The 25452-nt window shown below is 39.2% G+C and overlaps 1 protein-coding gene across 1 annotated transcript; it reads right to left on the reverse strand.

Moving 5' to 3' along the window:
• Positions 1-1477: 1477 nt before the first annotated feature.
• On the reverse strand, positions 1478-14196 carry LOC130357550 (olfactory receptor 52K2-like). The gene is made up of 2 exons (XM_056560247.1): positions 13932-14196; positions 1478-3273 (listed from the first exon to the last, which is right to left on the reverse strand). The coding sequence occupies exon 2, from the start codon at positions 3229-3231 to the stop codon at positions 2248-2250; it is 984 nt and encodes a 327-aa protein (XP_056416222.1). The 5' UTR covers positions 3232-3273; positions 13932-14196; the 3' UTR covers positions 1478-2247.
• Positions 14197-25452: the final 11256 nt, after the last annotated feature.

A 25452-nucleotide genomic window follows, 5' to 3' on the forward strand; every position in this document is an offset into this window, starting at 1 on the left:
TTATGTTATTATTTATGTATCTCATTTATTATATTATTTATACATCTCATGTATTATATTATTACTTATACATCTCATGTATTATATTATTACTTATACATCTCATGCATTATATTATTACTTATGTATCTCATTATATTATTTATACATCTCATTTATTATATTATTACTTATACATCTCATGTATTATATTACTTATACATCTTATTTATTATGTTATTATTTTAAAATCTCATTTATTATATTATTACTTATACATCTCATGTATTATATTATTACTTATACATCTCATTTATTATATTATTACTTATACATCTCATGTATTATATTATTACTTATACATCTTATTTATTATATTATTATTTTTATATCTCATTTATTATGTTATTACTTATACATCTCATTTATTATATTATTATTTAGACATCTCATTTATATTATTACTTATGCATCTCATTTATTATATTATTACTTATACATCTCATTTATTATATTATTATTTAGACATCTCATTTATATTATTACTTATGCATCTCATTTATTATATTATTACTTATACATCTCATTTATTATATTATTTCTTATGCATCTCATTTATTATATTATTTATACATCTCATTATATTATTACTTATATATCTCATTTATTATATTATTATTTATACATCTCATTTATTATATTATTATTTTTAAATCTCATTTATTATATTATTTATACATCTCATTTATTATATTATTACTTATACATCTCATTTATTATATTATTTCTTATGCATCTCATTTATTATATTATTTATACATCTCATTATATTATTACTTAGATATCTCATTTATTATATTATTATTTATACATCTCATTTATTTTATTAATATTTAGATATCTCATTTATTATATTATTTATACATCTCATTCATTATATTATTACTTATACATCTCATGTATTATATTATTATTTATAAATCTTATTTATTATATTATTACTTATACATCCCATTTATTATATAATTATTTATACATCTCATTTTTTATATTATTTAGACATCTCATTTATTTCATTATTTTATCTATTTACATTTATTGCTGCTGTGTAATTCTATAGACGTTATTATGGGTCTTGTCCTCCTGAGTTACATCACGTTCATGTCTTATCCACCAAATTTTTTCTTTATATAAAATTATGAAAACATAACAAACAAGACCAAACCTGTCATAACACAACACAAACATAACACCATTAAAATGACATCCAATCAGCATAACCAAAACCCCTTGGGGACACAGACATTTTTCAGATTTGTGTCCATTCTTTTCCTCCTCGCCATTTTACAGGTATAACTTTTGTCCCCCCCCCCCCCCCACAGACCCATATGAGGCTTGGTGTTGGTGTTGTGGTTGTTTTGTTGTGTGACCGATTGTACTTTGTAATGACCTTTCATTCTATCATATAATGTACAGCAAAACACAAAAATTATTGTTTGTGTACGAAAATTCTAAAGAAAATCAAAATTTTATAAATTTTGGGGGAGTTTGTTTTTATGCAGCGCACTTTATGGTAAATCTGACGCGTTCTCTTTATTCTGTAGCTAAGTGCAATGACAGCGATCCCCAATTTATATTTTTATATTTCTATAATTTATAGTTTTTCGATTATTGTACTTCTTTAACAAAATCACTACACTTAAAATCTTAATAACTCTAAACTTTTTCCGTATATGGGGATGTATGAGGGTCATTGTTTGTATGGTCTCCATAGTGACAGTGACAGCTCTCCTTAGTTACAGTGACAGGTCTCCTTAGTGACAGCTCTCCTTAGTTACAGTGACAGTTCTCCTTAGTTACAGTGACAGGTCTCCTCAGTGACAGCTCTCCATAGTGACAGGTCTCCTTAGTTACAGTTCTCCTTAGTGACAGTGACAGGTCTCTTAAGTGGCAGATCTCCTTAGTGACAGGTCTCCTTAGTGACAGTGACAGGTCTTCTTAGTGACAGATCTCCTTAGTGACAGGTCTCCTTAGTTACAGGTCTCCTTAGTGACAGGTCTCTTTAGTGACAGTGACAGTTCTCCTTAGTGACAGGTCTCCTTAGTGACAGTGACAGGTCTCTTTAGTGACAGGTCTCCTTAGTGACAGGTCTCCTTAGTGACAGATCTCCTTAGTGACAGTGACAGGTCTCTTTAGTGACAGTGACAGTTCTCCTTAGTGACAGGTCTCCTTAGTGACAGTGACAGGTCTCTTTAGTGACAGGTCTCCTTAGTGACAGTCTTTAATATGTTGGAGAGCATTGTCCTCCTTCTTGTTCTTCCAGAATCTCACCAGACTGGTCTTAATCTCCATCATCCTCAGTCCATAGATAAATGGGTTCACAATCGCCGGGGTCAGGAAGTAAACGGCACTGGCGATGTTCTGTCCAGTGTAAGAGGTGGAGAGTCCAGGAAAATACAAGATGACGGACAAGATCCCAGAGGAGTACATGAGAACAACCACCGCCAGGTGGGTGGCACAGGTGTGCAGGGCCTTGTGCCGGGCCGGCCCCACCGCGATCTTCATGGCCATGTAAACAATTTTTAGGTAAGAAAGAAAAATGATGGTGATGTCAAAGGCGGTGATCAGAGTCCTTATAAGCAGTCCTATAATAGGGGCCATGGTATGGTCGTCACAAGCAAGCTTGATGAGCACAAAGCTCTCACAGTGAAAATGATGGATGACGTTGGATTTACAATACTGAAGCCTGGCAGCCACAATGACAAGAGGGAACACCGCACAACAAATGCGGACCACCATGTTCACGGTGGAGTGGGCCAGTAAGTGCTTGAATATGACTTCCTGATAGTGTAAGGGCCATGTGATCGCCAGATATCGGTCTATGGCCATTAGTAGGACCACAACGGACTCGGCCATGATGTTCGAATAGACAATGAACATTTGCATCAAACACCCCGAAAGAGAGATCTGGTTGAGTCCCACCAGGGCCAGGATCATCTTAGGGGTTATGGCCGTGGTGTAGAGGACATTGATTGCCAGCAAAGTCCAGATGAGGACGTACATGGGAGAGTGGAGATTTCTCTCCAGTACAATGATGGTCATTACTGTGGAATTACCCAACAGTATTATTGTGTAAATGGAAGAGAACGGAAGAGCCAGTAGGGGGCGAAACCTTGTGACCCCCGGAAAAGCAAAGAGGATGAAATCTGTGTAGTAGAAGGAAGAGGTCATGTTTTGAGTCGATAGGTTCATTTTTTTCCTTAATAAGTAGCAAAACTCAATGTCAGTCGACAGCTGAAAAAGCAAATAAGATATTAAGGTGGATAACTGAGGGGGGTCATGGAATTATGGTCACATCCAATCTAATCTATATACAACTCAGCCAAAATAAGGAGGTCCCCAACCCAGTCCTCAAGACTTCAACAACAGTCCAGGGACCAATGGAGGAACTGAAAGATACCTGGAATGTTGATGGGCCTTGAGGACTAGATTGGGGACCATTGGTATAAGCTATGGGATCCAGTCTGCCTGGTAAGACACACAAATGGTAACACTTTTGGGTAAGGTACACAGGATTGGCAAATACAGTAAAAGTGTAAGGCTATATTCACACGGCAGAATTTCCGCATGCGCATTCCACATCAAATTAAAGCCCAATAGACTTCAATGGGATTCCGCACTCCCATTCACACTTCAGAATTTGCACATGTGGATTCCGCACAGAATCCGCACTGATTGGACACAAAATCCGCTATAGCCAGAAACCACCCAAATTAATGTGGCTGCGGAATTGGTGCGGATGCCATGTGATTATAGACTAAGTCCCTAGAGAGCACCTACCCATAATGCATTACATAAAACCCAATAATACACTAACAACAAAATAATGATATAAACTCTGTAACATAATTTATCACATTATACCATCAGGATAAGAATTCACAAACGTGGCCCCTACACAGATAGTGGACAATATATATGAGAGAGCCTTAAGAGGTGGCCCCAGAATACATAGTAGGCAGTATATATGATAGAGCCTTAAGAGGTGGCCCCAGAATACACAGTGGGCAGTATATATGATAGAGCCTTAAGAGGTGGCCCCAGAATACACAGTGGGCAGTATATATGATAGAGCCTTAAGAGGTGGCCCCAGAATACATAGTGGGCAGTATATATGATAGAGCCTTAAGAGGTGGCCCCAGAATACACAGTGGGCAGTATATATGATAGAGCCTTAAGAGGTGGCCCCAGAATACATAGTGGGCAGTATATATGATAGAGCCTTAAGAGGTGGCCCCAGAATACATAGTGTGCAGTATATATGATAGAGCCTCAAGAGGTGGCCCCAGAATATATAGTGGGCAGTATATATGATAGAGCCTTAAGATGTGGCCCCATAATACATAGTGGGCAGTATATATGATAGAGCCTTAAGAGGTGGCCCCAGAATACATAGTGTGCAGTATATATGATAGAGCCTTAACCCCTTAAGGACCCAGCCATTTTGCACCTTAGGACCCGGCCATTTTTTGCACATCTGACCACTGTCACTTTAAACATGAATAACTCTGGGATGCTTTTACTTATCATTCTGATTCCGAGATTGTTTTTTCATGACATATTCTACTTTAACATAGTGGTAACATTTTGTGGTATCTTGCATCCTTTCTTGGTGAAAAATCCCAAAATTTTATGAAAAATTTGAAAATTTAGCATTTTTCTAACTTTGAAGCTCTCTGCTTGTAAGGAAAATGGATATTCCAAACAATTTTTATTTTTATTCACATTTCCAATATGTCTACTTTATGTTTGCATCATAAAATTGACGTGTTTTTACTTTTGTAAGACACCAGAGGGCTTCAAAGTTCAGCAGCAATTTTCCAATTTTTCACAAAATTTCCAAACTCACAATTTTTCAGGGACCAGTTCAGGTTTGAAGTGGATTTGAAGGGTCTTCATCTTAGAAATACCCCACAAATGACCCCATTATAAAAACTGCACCCCCCAAAGTATTCAAAATGACATTCAGTGAGTGTTTTAACCCTTTAGGTGTTTCACAGGAATAACAGCAAAGTGAAGAGAAAATTCAAAATCTCCATTTTTTACACTCGCATGTTCTTGTAGACCCAATTTTTGAATTTTTATAAGGGGTAAAAGGAGAAAATGTATACTTCAATTTGTAGCCCAATTTCTCTCGAGTAAGGACATACCTCATATGTCTATGTAAATTGTTCGGCGGGCGCAGTAGAGGGCTCAGAAGCGAAAGAGCGACAAGGGGATTTTGGAGAGTACATTTTTTTTAAATGGTTTTTGGGGGGCATGTTGCATTTAAGAAGCCCCTATGGTGCCAGAACAGCAAAAATCCCCCACATGGCATACCATTTTGGAAACTAGACCCCTTGAGGTACGTAACAAGGAATAAAGTGAGCCTTAATACCCCACAGGGGTTTCACGACTTTTGCATATGTAAAAAAATAAAAATAAAATTTCATTAAAATGTGTGTTTCCCCCCAAATTTCACATTTTTGCAAGGGTTAATAGCAGAAAATACCCCCGACACATTGTAACCCCATCTCTTATGAGTATGGCGGTACCCCTTAAGTTGACCTGAAGTGCACTACGGGTGAACTACAATGCTCAGAAGAGAAGGAGTCATATTTGGCTTTTTGAGAGCAAATTTTGCTCGGGGGCATGTCGCATTTAGGAAGCCCCTATGGTGCCAGGACAGCAAAAAAAAAAACACATGGCATACCATTTTGGAAACTAGACCCTTTGTGGAACGTAACAAGAAATAAAGTGAGCCTTAATACCCCACAGGGGTTTCACGACTTTTGCATACGTAAAAAAAAAAAAAAAATTAACTAAAAGGTGTGTTTCCCCCCCAAATTTCACATTTTTGCAAGGGTTAATAGCAGAAAATACCCTCCAAAATTTGTAACCACATCTCTTCTGGGTATGGTGGTACCCCATAAGTTGACCTGAAGTGCACTATGGGCGGACTACAATGCTCAGAAGAGAAGGAGAGCAAATTTTGCTCGGGGGGCATGTCGAATTTAGGAAGCCCATATGGTGCCAGGACAGCAAAATAACCCCCACATGGCATACCATTTTGGAAACTAGACTCCTTGAGGAACGTAACAAGGGGTACAGTGAGCATTTACCCCCACTGGTGTCTGTCATATCTTTGGAACAGAGGGCTGTACATAATTTTTAATTTGCACAGCCCACTGTTCCAAAGATCTGTCAGACACCTGTGGGGTGTAAATTCTCACTGCACCCCTCATTACATTCCGTGAGGGGTGTAGTTTCCGAAATGGGGTCACATGTGTTTTTTTGTTTTTTTTTGCCTTTGTCAAAACCGCTGTAACAATCAGCCACCCCTGTGCAAATCACCTCAAATGTACATGGTGCACTCTCCCTTCTGGGCCTTGTTGTGCGCCCCCAGAGCACTTTGCGCCCACATATGGGGTATCTTCGTAGTCGGGAGAAATTGCGTTACAAATTTTGGGGGGCTTTTTTCCCCTTTACCTCTGGTCAAAATGAAAAGTATAGGGCAACACCAGCATGTTAGTGTAAAAAGTTTATTTTTTTACACTAACATGCTGGTGTAGACCCCAACTTCACCTTTTCATAAGGGGTGAAAGGAGAAAAAGCCCCCCAAGATTTGTTAGGCAATTTCTCCCGAGTACGGCGATACCCCATATGTTGCCCTAAACTGTTGCCTTGAAATACGACAGGGCTCCAAAGTGAGAGCGCCATGCGCATTTGAGGCCTGAATTAGGGATTTGCATAGGGGTATTCTACACCAGTGATTCCCAAACAGGGTGCCTCCAGCTGCTGCAAAACTCCCAGCATGCCTGGACAGTCAACTGTGTCCGGCAATACTGGGAGTTGTTGTTTTGCAACAGCTGGAGGCTCCATTTTGGAAAGAGTGGCGTACCAGACGTTTTTCATTTTTATTGGGGAGGGAGGGGGGCTGTGTAGGGGTATGTTTATATGTGGTGTTTTTTACTTTTTATTTTGTGGTAGTGTAGTGTAGTGTTTTTAGGGTACAGTCACACGGGCGGGGGATTACAGCGAGTTTCCCGCTGCGAGTTTGAGCTGCCGCGCAAAATTTGCTGCATTGCAAACTTGTAGCCTCACTGTAAGCCCCCTGCCCATGTGAATGTACCCTGTACATACACAGGGGGGGGGGGGGACCTCCAGCTGTTGCAAAACTACAACTCCCAGCATGCACAGTCTCAGTGCATGCTGGTAGTTATAGTTTTGCAACAGCTGGAGGCACACGGGTTGGGAAACACTGAGTTAGGAAACAGACAATGTTCCCAACCAGTGTGCCTCCAGCTGTTGCAAAACCACAACTCCCAAACATTCTCAGGCATGCTGGGAGTAGTAGTTCGGCAACATCTTTAGAGCCAGATTTTGCCGAACTACAACTCCCAGCATGCTTGGAGTTGTAGTTTTGCAACATCTGGAGGACTACAGTTTGCAGACCACTAATACAGTGGTTCCCAATCTGTGCCCTTCCAAATGTTGCAAAACTACAACTCCCAGTATGCCAAAACTGTCCAGGCATGCTGGGAGTTGTAGTTCTGCAACATCTGAAGGGCCAGATGTTACAGAACTACAACTCCCCGCATGCCTGGACAGTAAGGGCATGCTGAAGATGTGTAGTTTTGCAACATCTGGAAGGGCACAGTGGTCTCCAAACTGTGGACCTCCAGAAGTTGCAAAACTGCAACTCCCAGCATGCCCAGATGCCAAAGGCTGTCTGGGCATGCTGGGAGTTGTAGTTTACAGGGTCCCATTACAGCAATGCATGTCGCTTTACGGCGACGTGCATTGCTGTAAAGGGCCCGACCGCGGCTGAAGATCTACTCACCTGTCGCCGCCTTCACGCCGGGATCCGGGTCTTCAGGGACGAGGTAAGTACCGGGGCCGGTCCCCAGCACTCCCCCATCCACCGCCGCGTCCTCCGGTCTTCCTCCCGTCCTCTCCAGACTTCAAGGGGCCGGGCAGGACGGGAGGAAGTAACCGCCCCCCCCCCCCCCCCCTGCGATTGGTCGGTTAACTAACCAAAGAATCGCAGGGGATCGGAGGAGGGGGCAGGCTTGCCACCTCACTCCTAGGCTCCAGCATGGTCCTGGCTGTCTGTGACAGCCGGGATCATGCGAAATTACCGGACGGTCGGGTCCCAGAGACCCGATCAGCCCGGTATCGCCGCAGATTGCAAGGGCGATTTCCCTTTCGATTTGGGGCGATCGCTGACATGGAGGGCCTACATGGCCCCCCTCAGCGTTTGCCCTGGATGCCTGCTGAAGGATTTCAGCAGGCATCCGCTTCCGATCTCTGCCCGGCGCGCGGCAGAAACCGGAAAACGCCAGGACGAACGGGGACGTCCTGGATCCTTAAGAGGTTAAAAGGTGGCCCTAGAATACATAGTGGACAGTACATATGATAGAGCCTTAAGAGGTGGCCCCAGAATATATAGTGGGCAGTATGTATGATAGAGCCTTAAGAGGTGGCCCCAGAATACATAGTGGGGAGTATATATGATAGAGCCTTAAGAGGTGGCCCCAGAATACATAATGTGCAGTATATATGATAGAGCCTTAAGAGGTGGCCCCAGGAAACAGAGTGGGCAGTATATATGATAGAGCCTTAAGAGGTGGCCCCAGAATATATAGTGGGCAGTATGTATGATAGAGCCTTAAGAGGTGGCCCCAGAATACATAGTGGGCAGTATATATGATAGAGCCTTAAGAGGTGGCCCCAGAATACATAATGTGCAGTATATATGATAGAGCCTTAAGAGGTGGCCCCAGGAAACAGAGTGGGCAGTATATATGATAGAGCCTTAAGAGGTGGCCCCAGAATACATAGCGGGCAGTATATATGATAGAGCCTTAAGAGGTGGCCCCAGAATACATAGTGGGCAGTATATATGATAGAGCCTTAAGAGGTGGCCCCAGAATACATAGTGGGCGGTATATATGATGGAGCCTTAAGAGGTGGTCCCAGAATACATAGTGGGCGGTATATATGATGGAGCCTTAAGAGGTGGCCCTGAGAATACATAGCGGGCAGTATATATGATAGAGCCTTAAGAGGTGGCCCCAGAATACATAGTGGGCAGTATATATGATAGAGCCTTAAGAGGTGGCCCCAGAATACATAATGTGCAGTATATATGATAGAGCTTTAAGAGGTGGCCCTGAGAATACATAGCGGGCAGTATATATGATAGAGCCTTAAGAGGTGGCCCCAGAATACATAGTGGGCACTATACATGATAGAGCCTTAAGCGGTGGCCCCAGAATACATAGTGGGCAGTATATATGATAGAGCCTTAAGAGGTGGCCCCAGAATACATAATGCGCAGTATATATCATAGAGCCTTAAGAGGTGGCCCCAGAATACATAGTGGGGAGTATACATGATAGAGCCTTAAGAGGTGGCCCTAGAATACATAGTGGGGAGTATACATGATAGAGCCTTAAGAGGTGGCCCTAGAATATATAGTGGGCAGTATATATGATAGAGCCTTAAGAGGTGGCCCCAGAATACATAGTGGGCAGTATATATGATAGAGCCTTAAGAGGTGGCCCTAGAAAACATAGTGGGCAGTATATATGATAGAGCCTTAAGAAGTGGCCCCAGAATACATAGTGGGCAGTATATATGATAGAGCCTTAAGAGGTAACCCCAGAATACACAGTGGTCAGTATATATGATAGAGCCTTAAGCGGTGGCCCTAGAATACATAGTGGGCAGTATATATGATAGAGCCTTAAGAGGTGGCCCCAGAATACATAGTGGGCGGTATATATGATGGAGCCTTAAGAGGTGGTCCCAGAATACATAGTGGGCGGTATATATGATGGAGCCTTAAGAGGTGGTCCCAGAATACATAGTGGGCGGTATATATGATGGAGCCTTAAGAGGTGGTCCCAGAATACATAGTGGGCGGTATATATGATGGAGCCTTAAGAGGTGGTCCCAGAATACATAGTGGGCAGTATATATGATAGAGCCTTAAGAGGTGGCCCCAGAATACATAGTGGGCAGTATATATGATAGAGCCTTAAGAGGTGGCCCTAGAAAACATAGTGGGCAGTATATATGATAGAGCCTTAAGAAGTGGCCCCAGAATACATAGTGGGCAGTATATATGATAGAGCCTTAAGAGGTAACCCCAGAATACACAGTGGTCAGTATATATGATAGAGCCTTAAGCGGTGGCCCTAGAATACATAGTGGGCAGTATATATGATAGAGCCTTAAGAGGTGGCCCCAGAATACATAGTGGGCGGTATATATGATGGAGCCTTAAGAGGTGGTCCCAGAATACATAGTGGGCGGTATATATGATGGAGCCTTAAGAGGTGGTCCCAGAATACATAGTGGGCGGTATATATGATGGAGCCTTAAGAGGTGGTCCCAGAATACATAGTGGGCAGTATATATGATAGAGCCTTAAGAGGTGGCCCCAGAATACATAGTGGGCGGTATATATGATGGAGCCTTAAGAGGTGGTCCCAGAATACATAGTGGGCGGTATATATGATGGAGCCTTAAGAGGTGGTCCCAGAATACATAGTGGGCGATATATATGATGGAGCCTTAAGAGGTGGTCCCAGAATACATAGTGGGCAGTATATATGATAGAGCCTTAAGAGGTGGCCCCAGAATACATAGTGGGCAGTATATATGATACAGCCTCAAGAGGTGGCCCCAAAATATATAGTGGGCAGTATATATGATAGAGCCTTAAGAGGTGGCCCCAGAATACATAGTGGGCAGTATATATGATAGAGCCTTAAGAGGTGGCCCCAGAATACATAGTGGGCAGTATATATGATAGAGCCTCAAGAGGTGGCCCCAGAACACATAGTGGGCAGTATATATGATAGAGCCTTAAGAGATGGCCCCAGAATATTTAGTGGGCAGTATATATGATAGAGCCTTAAGCGGTGGCCCCAGAATATATAGTGGGCAGTATATATGATAGAGCCTTAAGAGATGGCCCCAGAATATTTAGTGGGCAGTATATACGTGATAGAGCCTTAAGAGGTGGCCCCAGAATACATAGTGGGCAGTATATATGATAGAGCCTTAAGAGGTGGCCCCAGAATACATAGTGGGCAGTATATATGATAGAGCCTTAAGAGGTGGCCCCAGAATACATAGTGGGCAGTATATATGATAGAGCCTTAAGAGGTGGCCCCAGAATACATAGTGGGCAGTATATATGATAGAGCCTTAAGAGGTAACCCCAGAATACATGGTGGGCAGTATATATGACAGAGCCTTAAGAGGTGGCCCCAGAATATTTAGTGAGCAGTATATATGATAGAGCCTTAAGAGGTGGCCCCAGAATACATAGTGGGCAGTATATATGATAGAGCCTTAAGAGGTGGCCCCAGAATACATAGTGGGCAGTATATATGATAGAGCCTTAAGAGGTAACCCCAGAATACATGGTGGGCAGTATATATGACAGAGCCTTAAGAGGTGGTCCCAGAATACATGGTGGGCAGTATATATATGATAGAGCCTTAAGAGGTGGCCCCAGAATGTATAGTGGGCAGTATATATGATAGAGCCTTAAGCGGTGGCCCCAGGACACATTGTGGGCAGTATATATGATAGAGCCTTAAGAGGTGGTCCCAGAATACATGGTGGGCAGTATATATATGATAGAGCCTTAAGAGGTGGCCCCAGAATGTATAGTGGGCAGTATATATGATAGAGCCTTAAGAGGTGGTCCCAGAATACATGGTGGGCAGTATATATATGATAGAGCCTTAAGAGGTGGCCCCAGAATACATAGTGGGCAGTATATATGATAGAGCCTTAAGAGGTGGCCCCAGAATACATAGTGGGCAGTATATATGATAGAGCCTTAAGAGGTGGCCCCAGAATACATGGTGGGCAGTATATATATGATAGAGCCTTAAGAGGTGGCCCCAGAATGTATAGTGGGCAGTATATATGATAGAGCCTTAAGCGGTGGCCCCAGGACACATTGTGGGCAGTATATATGTGATAGAGCCATAAGTGGATACTCTAGAGACCAATATATATGGCGGGTATTATCAACAATATAAACCTATAGATCACCAGAGGCGATCCAAAAGTCCCCTATTTCCGACATATAAAACTTAATCTTTATTATTAATTCTCACACACAAACAAAAAGGATAAAAAATCCAGTGCTATTCGCTCCATTGTGGGTAACTGTATGTTAGTATGCTGCCGGTCAGGACACCTAACACCAGTATCTGGGATTCCCGTATGCACGTGCAGTGAGCTATCCGGGCTAGGAGTGAACACTGTATTAAAATCCCTTCTCAGCCCCCCTCGACATGTTTCGCTGCTAGATGCAGCTTTGTCAAGAGGACAGCGGGCACTGGGCACTAAGTGGTGGCCCCAGCACACATAGTAGGCAGTACACAGTCATGGCCGTAAATGTTGGCCCCCCTGAAATGTTTCTATAAAATGAAGTATTCCTCACAGGAAAGGATTGCAGTAACACAGGTTTATTCCCTTTGTGTGTATATATATATATATATAGATCTCCTCTCCTCTGTATATATATATATAGATCTCCTCTCCTCTGTATATATATATATATAGATCTCCTCTCCTCTGTATATATATATAGATCTCCTCTCCTCTGTATATATATATATATAGATCTCCTCTCCTCTGTATATATATATATAGATCTCCTCTCCTCTGTATATATATATATTGCAGTAACACAGGTTTTGCTATACACATGTTTATTCCCTTTGTGTGTATTGGAACTAAACCAAAAAAAGGAGGAAAAAAAGCAAATTGGACATAATGTCACCAAACTCCAAAAATGGGCCGGACAAAATTATTGGCACCTTTCAAAATTGGGCAAGTAACAGGTGTGGGCAATATAATAATCACACCTGACAGCAGATAAAAAGGAGAGAAGTTCACTTAGTCTTTGCATTGTGTGTCTGTGTGTGTCACACTAAGCATGGACAACAGAAAGAGGAGAAGAGAACTGTCTGAGGACTTGGGAACCAAAATTGTGGGAAAATATCAACAATATCCAGGTTACAAGTCCATCTCCAGAGATCTAGATTTGCCTTTGTCCACAGTGCGCAACATTATCAAGAAGGTTACACCCCATGGAACTGTACGTAATCTCCCTGGGCGCGGACGGAAGAGAAACATTGATGAAAGGTGTCAGCGCAGGATAGTCCGGATGGTGGATAAGCAGCCCCAAACAAGTTCCAAAGATATTCAAGCTGTCCTGCAGGCTCAGGGAGCATCAGTGTCAGTGCAAACTATCCGTCGACCTTTAAACGAAATGAAATGCTATGGAGGAGACCCAGGAGGACCCCACTATGGAGGAGACCCAGGAGGACCCCACTATGGAGGAGACCCAGGAGGACCCCACTATGGAGGAGACCCAGGAGGACCCCACTGCTAACACAGAGACAGAAAAAAGCAAGACTATAGCAAGCCGAAACGTTACTGCTGTTTTTTCATGGAATAAAGCCACCATTTTTTTCACTTATCTGGAGTGCTGCAACCATCTTCTCTTTCTGTATTTTGGGGTCCGGGACCCGGACCAACTGGACACTTGCACCCAAATCTATTGCACTTTTGCCTGGTTGTGCTGCTTATCCACTATTTTTCTTTATCTATCTATCTATCTATCTATATATATATGTTATACCAAACCACAGAGGCACCAGATACCTGCACAGAAAGAAAATAAAAGTATAATTTATGCCACGTGTAGGGTCAAACCCGTGTATACCTACCCCAACGCACGTTTCGCTGTTGAGCACCTCGTCAGGGGACATGACTAGCTCTAGACCTCGCACTGGTATAAATTTAAAGTGATGGCCAATCCTTGTTCTAACCAGAGATGGACAACCATAAAGACCGAGAGTGACCCTTACCTGATAAGGACTCTGAACACAACTTTCCTCTGATGTACAAATAATAATCACGGCGATAATGTCCACTTTTTCATGTGTGAATAGTTTTTTTTTGTGTCATTTTATATCCAAGACCTGTACACAGGACCAGGAGACAATCCTTACGTGAAGGAGATTCAAGAAACACCATGGGAAAGGGATCTTTACAGGTAGAGCTGAGTAGGACATTTAGGACATTATCAACTCTGTAATGCTGTCCCAGCAGAAGACAGAGGAGGATGGAGGCTCGGTGCCATCTTTGGTATCAGGTGCCATATGGTGGGTTGTTGGGAGACCGATCACAGATGAGAGCCAGGAGGTCCTGAGTTCACTCTTCTGCCTGTGACTTTGGTCACCTGTCCTCACCCGTCCTCAATAATTGTCACCTATCTTCACCTGTCCTCAATAATTGTCACCTATCTTCACCTGTCCTCAATAATTGTCACCTATCTTCACCTGTCCTCAATAATTGTCACCTATCTTCACCTGTCCTCAATAATTGTCACCTATCTTCACCTGTCCTCAATAATTGTCACCTATCTTCACCTGTCCTCACCTATCTTCACCTGTCCTCACCTATCATCACCTGTCTTCACCTATCTTCACCTATCTTCACCTATCCTCACCTGTCCTCACTTATCTTCACCTGTCATCACCTATCCTCACCTGTCATAACCTTATCACAACCTTACAACAACCTCACTATAACTTCACAACAACCTTATCACAACCTGACCAAAACCTCACAATAACCTTATAACAACCTCACAATAACCTCACAAAACCTCATAATAACCTCACAATAAACTCACAAAAACCTTACAACAACAAGAACCTCACAATAACCTCACAAAAACTTTATAACAACCTCACAATAACCTTATAACAACCTCACAATAACCTCATAACAACCTCAAAATAACCTCACAAAAACCTCACATAAACCTCACAGTAACCTTACAACAACCTCACAATAACCTTACAACAACCTCACAATAACCTTATAACAACCTCACAATAACCTCACAACAACCTCACAATAACCTCACAATTACCTCAAAACAACCTCACAATAACCTTATAACAACCTCACAATAACCTTACAACAACCTCACAATCACCTCACAATAACCTCACAATAACCTCACAAAAATCTTACAACAACCTCACAATAACCTTACAATAACCTCACAACAATGTCACAACAACCTCACAATAACCTCACTTCAACTTCACAATAATCTCACAATAACCTCATTAAATCCTCACAATAACAATAGAACAGCTGCCTTACAATAATCTCACAAATACCGCCTAACTTCACTGTAATCTCAAAACAATATCACAGTAACCTCACAACCTCATAATAATCTCACAATAACCTCACAACAACCTCACAATAACCTCACAATAACCTCACCAAAACCTCACAATAACCTCACAATAACCTCACCACAACCTTATGACAACCTCACATCAACCTTACAATAACCTTAAAATAACCTCACCACAACCTCTTTACAACCTCACAATAACCCAACAACAGCTGCCTTACAATAATCTCACAAAAACCTCATAACTTCACAATAATTTCAAAACAATATCACAGTAACCTCACCATAACCTCACCACAACCTCACAATAACCTCACCACAACCACACAATAACCTCACCTCAACCTCACAATAACCTCACCACAACCTCACAATAACCTCACCTCAACCTCACAATAACCTCATCACCTCACAATAACCTCACAATAACCTCACAATAACCTCACAATAACCTCACCTCAACCTCACAATAACCTCACCACAACCTCACAATTACCTCACAATAACCTCACCACAACCTCACAATAACCTCACCACAACCTCACAATAACCTCATCACCTCACAATAACCTCACAATAACCTCACAATAACCTCATCACCTCACAATAACCTCACCTCAACCTCACAATTACCTCACAATAACCTCACCACAACCTCACAATAACCTCACCTCAACCTCACAATAACCTCATCACCTCACAATAACCTCACAATAACCTCACAATAACCTCACAATAACCTCATCACCTCACAATAACCTCACCTCAACCTCACAATAACCTCACCACAACCTCACAATTACCTCACAATAACCTCACCACAACCTCACAATAACCTCACCACAACCTCACAATAACCTCACAATAACCTCACAATTACCTCACAATAACCTCATCACCTCACAATAACCTCACAATAACCTCACCTCAACCTCACAATAACCTCACCTCAACCTCACAATAACCTCACCTCAACCTCGCAATAACCTCACAATAACCTCATCTCAACCTCACAATAACCTCACCTCAACCTCACAATAACCTCACCACAACCTCACAATAACCTCACAATAACCTCACCACAACCTTATATAAAAACCTCACAATAACCTCACCACAACCTCACAATAACCTCACCACAACCTCACAATAACCTCACGGTAACCTCACAATAACCTCACCACAACCTTATATAAAAACCTCACAATAACCTCATCACAACCTCACAATAACCTCAACCTCACAATAACCTCACCACAACCTCACAATAACCTCACCACAACCTCACAATAACCTCACCAAAACCTTAGGTAAAAACCTCACAAAAACACAAGAACAGCTGCCTTACAATAATCTCACTAAAACCTTTTAACTTCACTATAATCTCAAAACAATATCACAGTAACCTCACAATAACCTCACATCACCCTTATAACAACCTCACAACAATCTCACAATAACCTCACAACAACCTTACAGCACCCTCATAATAACCCCATCACAACCTTATGACAACCTCACAATAACCTCACAACAATCTCACAATAACCTCACCCCAACCTCACAATAACCTCACAATAACCTCACCACAACCTCACAATAACCTCACCTCAACCTCACAATAACCTCACAATAACCTCACCACAACCTTAACCTCACAATAACCTCACAACAACCTCACAATAACCTCACCACAACCTTAACCTCACAATAACCTCACAACAACCTCACAATAACCTCACCACAACCTCACAATAACCTCACAACAACCTCACAATAACCTCACCACAACCTTAACCTCACAATAACCTCACAACAACCTCACAATAACCTCACAACAATCTCACAATAACCTCACAATAACCTCACCACAACCTCACAATAACCTCAACCTCACAATAACCTCACAATAACCTTATAACAACCTCACAATAACCTTATAACAACCTCACAATAACCTCACAATAACCTCACAATAGGGGAGATTTATCAAAACCTGCCCAGAGGAAAATGTGCCCAGTTGCCCATAGCAACCAATCAGATCACTTCTTTCATTTTTCAGAGGCCTTGTGAAAAATGAAAGAAGAGAGCTGATTGGTTGCTATGGACAACTGGACAACTTTTCCTCTGGGCAGGTTTTTATAAATCTCCCCCAATAACCTTACAACAACCTCACAATAACCTCACAGCACCCTCATAATAACCCCATCACAACCTTATGACAACCTCATAATAACCTCACAATAACCTCACAATAACCCCATCACAACCTTATGACAAACTCACAATAACCTCACAGCACCCTCACAATAAACCCATCACAACCTTATGACAACCTCACAATAACCTCACTATAACCTCACAACAACCTCACAATAACCTCACAGCACCCTCATAATAACCTCACCACAACCTTATGACAACCTCACAATAACCTCACAATAACCTCACAATAACCTCACAATAACCTCACAGCACCCTCATAATAACCCATCACAACCTTATGACAACCTCATAATAACCCCACCACAACCTTAACCTCACAATAACCTCACAACAACCTCACAACAACCTCACAATAACCTCACCACAACCTTATAACAACCTCACAACAACCTCACAACAATCTCACAATAACCTTATAACAACCTCACAAAAACCTCACTATAACCTCACAACAACCATATAACAACCTCACAATAACCTCACAACCATATAAAAACGTTACAACAACCTCACAAAAGCCTCAAAACAACATCACAACATTCTCACAATAATCTCACAACAATCTCACAATAACCTCACAACAACCTCACAATAACCTCACAATAACCTCACAATAACCTCACAACAACCTCACAATAACCTCACCACAACCTCACAATAACCTCACAATAACCTCACCTCAACCTCACAATAACCTCACAACAACCTCACAATAACCTCACCACAACCTCACAATAACCTCACAATAACCTCACAACAACCTCACAATAACCTCACAACAACCTCACAATAACCTCACCACAACCTCACAATAACCTCACAATAACCTCACAACAACCTCACAATAACCTCACCACAACCTTATGACAGCCTCACAATAACCTCATCACAATCTCACAATAACCTCACCACAACCTCACAACAACCTCACAATAACCTCACCACAACCTCACAATAACCTCACCACAACCTCACAATAACCTCACAATAGCCTCACAATAACCTCACCACAACCTCACAATAACCTCACCACAACCTCACAATAACCTCACCACAACCTCACAATAACCTCACAATAACCTCACCACAACCTCACAATAACCTCACCACAACCTCACAATAACCTCACAATAACCTCACAATAACCTTATAACAACCTCACAATAACCTCACCACAACCTTACAATAACCTCACCACAACCTCACAATAACCTCACCACAACCTTACAATAACCTCACAATAACCTCACCACAACCTCACAATAACCTCACCACAACCTTACAATAACCTCACCACAACCTCACAATAACCTCACGGTAACCTCACAATAACCTCACAACAACCTTATATAAAAACCTCACAATAACCTCACCACAACCTCACAATAACCTCACCACAACCTCACAATAACCTCAACCTCACAATAACCTCACCACAACCTTACAATAACCTCACCACAACCTCACAATAACCTCACAATAACCTCACAATAACCTCACGGTAACCTCACAATAACCTCACCACAACCTTATATAAAAATCTCACAATAACCTCACCACAACCTCGCAATAACCTCACCACAACCTCACAATAACTTCACCACAACCTCACAATAACCTCACCACAACCTCACAATAACCTCACCACAACCTCACAATTACCTCACAATAACCTCACCACAGCCTCACAATAACCTCACAATAACCTCACCACAGCCTCACAATAACCTCACAATAACCTCACCACAACCTCACAATAACCTCAACCTCACAATAACCTCACCACAACCTCACAATAACCTCACCACAACCTCACAATAACCTCACCACAACCTCACAATTACCTCACAATAACCTCACCACAGCCTCACAATAACCTCACAATAACCTCACAACAACCTCACAATAACCTTATCACAACCTTACAATAACCTCACAATAACCTCACCACAACCTCACAATAACCTTATCACAACCTTACAATAACCTCACAATAACCTCACAATAACCTCACAATAACCTTATCACAACCTAACAATAACCTCACCACAACCTCACAATAACCTCACCACAACCTCACAATAACCTCACCACAACCTCACAATGACCTTATCATACAGACCTGTGGTGTATTTCACTACCCGTGTCCTGTATACATTCGGCTGCCCTGTATTCACCCCCATACAGCAGCAGATTCCTCTACTATTAGTAAGATGGATGGTGTAGATATGATTATTAGCAGGGGTCACATTATATACATACACATTATATACATACAATAGTCCTGACCTCGTATAACCTCCCACAGATCTACACAATCCTGGCAAAGTGATCTTCTGATTTATGGATCTACTGCGACATCTACAAAAAAGACACCGCACAGAAGGTGCCCAGGGAGAGGAGCAAGACCTGTGCCCCTCAATGGTCTCCACAGGTGCATGACTAAACTCACAGGTAATACACTGCCATTGTCTGTACATACCTGTATACACAGCCGAGAGAGGAGTGACCCTCTGCACTGCATGATCCTTCACACTATATATATACTGCAGGAACCCCCGGGAATACCTGCACCTGATGACCTGATGTCCTAATAATATCACAAATATAGTAATAACGACACCGGTACTAATATTATCACACCTATAGTAATTATATCACACCTATAGTAATAACATCAAACATACCTGTACTAATAATATCCATCACACCTGTACTAATATCCATCCCACCTATACTAATAATATCACACCTATACTAATAATATCACACCTATACTAATAATATCACACCTGTACTAATAATATCACACCTATACTAATAATACCACACCTATACTAATATTATCACACCTGTACTAATAATATCACACCTATACTAATAATACCACACCTATACTAATAATATCACACCTATACTAATAATATCACACCTATACTAATAATATCACACCTATACTAATATTATCACACCTGTACTAATAATATCACACCTATACTAATAATACCACACCTATACTAATAACATCACACCTATACTAATAATATCACACCTATACTAATAATATCACACCTATACTAATAATACCACACCTATACTAATAATATCACACCTATACTAATAATATCACACCTGTACTAACAATATCACACCTATACTAATAATATCACACCTATACTAATAATATCACACCTATACTAATAATATCACACCTATACTAATAATATCACACCTATACTAATAATATCACACCTATACTAATAATACCACACCTATACTAATAATATCACACCTATACTAATAATATCACACCTGTACTAACAATATCACACCTATACTAATAATATCACACCTATACTAATAATATCACACCTGTACTAATAATACCATCACACCTATACTAATAATTCCACACCTATACTAATAATATCACACCTATACTAATAATACCACACCTATACTAATAATATCACAACTATACTAATAATATCACACCTGTACTAATAATATCACACCTATACTAATAACATCACACCTGTACTAATAATATCACACCTGTACTAATAATATCACACCTATACTAATAATATCACACCTATACTAATAATATCACACCTGTACAAATAATATCACACCTATACTAATAATATCACACCTGTACTAATAATATCACACCTCTACTAATAATACCACACCTATACTAATAATATCACACCTGTACTAACAATATCACACCTATACTAATAATATCACACCTATACTAATAATATCACACCTGTACTAATAATACCATCACACCTATACTAATAATATCACACCTATACTAATATCCATCACACCTATACTAATAAAATCACACCTGTACTAATAATATCACACCTATACTAATAATATCACACCTGTACTAATAATATCACACCTATACTAATAATATCACACCTGTACTAATAATATCACACCTATACTAATAATATCACACCTGTACTAATAATATCACACCTCTACTAATAATACCACACCTATACTAATAATATCACACCTGTACTAACAATATCACACCTATACTAATAATATCACACCTATACTAATAATATCACACCTGTACTAATAATACCATCACACCTATACTAATAATACCACACCTGTACTAATAATATCACACCTGTACTAATAATATCACACCTGTACTAATAATATCACACCTATAGTAATTATATCACACCTGTACTAATAATATCACACCTATACTAATATCCATCACACCTATACTAATAAAATCACACCAGTACTAATAATATCACACCTATACTAATAATATCCCACCTATACTAATAACATCACACCTGTACTAATAATATCACACCTATACTAATAATATCACACCTATACTAATAATATCACACCTATACTAATAATATCCATCACACCTGTACTAATATCCATCACACCTATACTAATAATATCACACCTGTACTAACAATATCACACCTATACTAATAATACCACACCTATACTAATAATATCACACCTATACTAATAATATCCATCACACCTGTACTAATATCCATCACACCTATACTAATAATATCACACCTATACTAATAATATCACACCTGTACTAATAATATCACACCTATACTAATAATATCACACCTATACTAATAATATCACACCTGTACTAATAATATCCATCACACCTGTACTAATATCCATCACACATATACTAATAATATCACACCTATACTAATAATATCACACCTATACTAATAACATCACACCTATACTAATAATACCACACCTATACTAATAACATCACACCTGTACTAATAATATCACACCTGTACTAATAACATCACACCTATACTAATAATATCACACCTGTACTAATAATATCACACCTGTACTAATAATATCACACCTGTACTAATAATATCACACCTGTACTAATAATATCACACCTGTACTAATAATATCACACCTATACTAATAATATCACACCTGTACTAATAATATCACACCTATACTAATAATATCACACATATACTAATAATATCACACCTGTACTAATAATATCACACCTGTACTAATATCCATCACACCTGTACTAATAATATCACACCTGTACTAATAACATCACACCTGTACTAATAATACCACACCTATACTAATAATATCCATCACACCTCTACTAATAATATCACACCTGTACTAATAATATCACACCTATACTGATAACATCACACCTATACTAATAATATCACACCTATACTAATAATATGACACCTGTACTAATAATATCACACCTATACTAATAATATCACACCTGTACTAATAATATCACACCTATACTAATAATATCACACCTGTACTAATAACATCACACCTGTACTAATAATACCACACCTATACTAATAATATCCATCACACCTCTACTAATAATATCACACCTGTACTAATAATATCACACCTATACTGATAACATCACACCTATACTAATAATATCACACCTATACTAATAATATCACACCTGTACTAATAATATCATACCTGTATTAATAATATCACACCTGTACTAATATCCATCACACCTATACTAATAATATCACACCTGTACTAATAATATCACACCTGTACTACTAATATCACACCTATACTAATAACATCACACCTATACTAATAATATCACACCTATACTAATAATATCACACCTGTACTAATAATATCACACCTGTACTAATAATATCACACCTGTACTAATAATACCACACCTATACTGATAATATCACACCTGTACTAATAATATCACACCTGTACTAATAATACCACACATGTACTAATATTATCACACCTGTACTAATAATATCACACCTATACTAATAATATCACACCTATACTAATAATATCACACCTATACTAATAATATCACACCTGTACTAATAATATCACACCTGTATTAATAATATCACACCTGTACTAATATCCATCACACCTATACTAATAACATCACACCTATACTAATAATATCACACCTGTACTAATAATATCACACCTATACTAATAATATCACACCTGTACTAATAATATCACACCTGTACTAATAATATCACACCTGTACTAATAATACCACACCTATACTGATAATATCACACCTGTACTAATAATATCACACCTGTACTAATAATACCACACATGTACTAATATTATCACACCTGTACTAATAATATCACACCTATACTAATAATATCACACCTATACTAATAATATCACACCTATACTAATAATATCACACCTGTACTAATATCCATCACACCTATACTAATAATATCACACCTATACTAATAATATCACACCTGCACTAATAATATCACACCTGTACTAATAACATCACACCTATACTAATAATATGACACCTATACTAATAATATCACACCTGTACTAATAATATCACACCTGTACTAATAATATCACACCTGTACTAATAACATCACACCTATACTAATAATATGACACCTATACTAATAATATGACACCTATACTAATAATATCACACCTATACTAATAATATCACACCTATACTAATAATATCACACCTGTACTAATAACATCACACTTGTACTAATAATATCCATCACACCTATACTAATAATACCATCACACCTATACTAATAATATCACACCTGTACTAATAATATCACACCTGTACTAATAATATCACACCTATACTAATAATATCACACCTGTACTAATAATACCATCACACCTATACTAATAATATCACACCTGTACTAATATCCATCACACATATACTAATAATATCACACCTATACTAATAATACCATCACACCTAGACTAATAATACCATCACACCTGTACTAATAATACCATCACACCTATACTAATAATATCACACCTATACTAATAATATCACACCTGTACTAATAATATCACACCTATACTAATAATATCACACCTGTACTAATAATATCACACCTGTACTAATAATATCCATCACACCTATACTAATAATATCACACCTGTACTAATAATATCACACCTATACTAATAATATCACACCTGTACTAATAATACCACACCTGTACTAATAATATCACTCCTGTACTAATAATATCACACCTGTACTAATAATATCACACCTGTACTAATAATATCACACCTATAGTAATTATATCACACCTGTACTAATAATATCACACCTATACTAATAATATCACACCTGTACTAACAATATCACACCTATACTAATAATATCACACCTGTACTAATATCCATCACACCTATACTAATAATATCACTCCTGTACTAATATCCATCACACATATACTAATAATATCACACCTATACTAATAATACCATCACACCTAGACTAATAATACCATCACACCTGTACTAATAATATCACACCTATACTAATAATATCACACCTATACTAATAATATCACACCTATACTAATAATATCACACCTGTACTAATAATATCACACCTATACTAATAATATCACACCTGTACTAATAATACCATCACACCTATACTAATAATATCACACCTGTACTAATAATATCCATCACACCTGTACTAATATCCATCACACATATACTAATAATATCACACCTATACTAATAATATCACACCTATACTAATAATATCACACCTATACTAATAATATCACACCTGAACTAATATCCATCACACATATACTAATAATATCACACCTATACTAATAATATCACACCTGTACTAATAATATCACACCTATACTAATAATATCACACCTATACTAATATCCATCACACATATACTAATAATATCACACCTATACTAATAATATCACACCTGTACTAATATCCATCACACATATACTAATAATATCACACCTATACTAATAATACCATCACACCTAGACTAATAATACCATCACACCTGT

This window comes from Hyla sarda, chromosome 2 (genome assembly GCF_029499605.1).
Source record: "Hyla sarda isolate aHylSar1 chromosome 2, aHylSar1.hap1, whole genome shotgun sequence".
Taxonomy (NCBI): Eukaryota; Metazoa; Chordata; class Amphibia; order Anura; family Hylidae; genus Hyla; species Hyla sarda.

Bases quoted from the DNA above. Each gene is read 5' to 3' on its own strand.
- LOC130357550 (XM_056560247.1), bottom strand. From the start codon at position 3,231: ATGAACCTATCGACTCAAAACATGACCTCTTCCTTCTACTACACAGAT.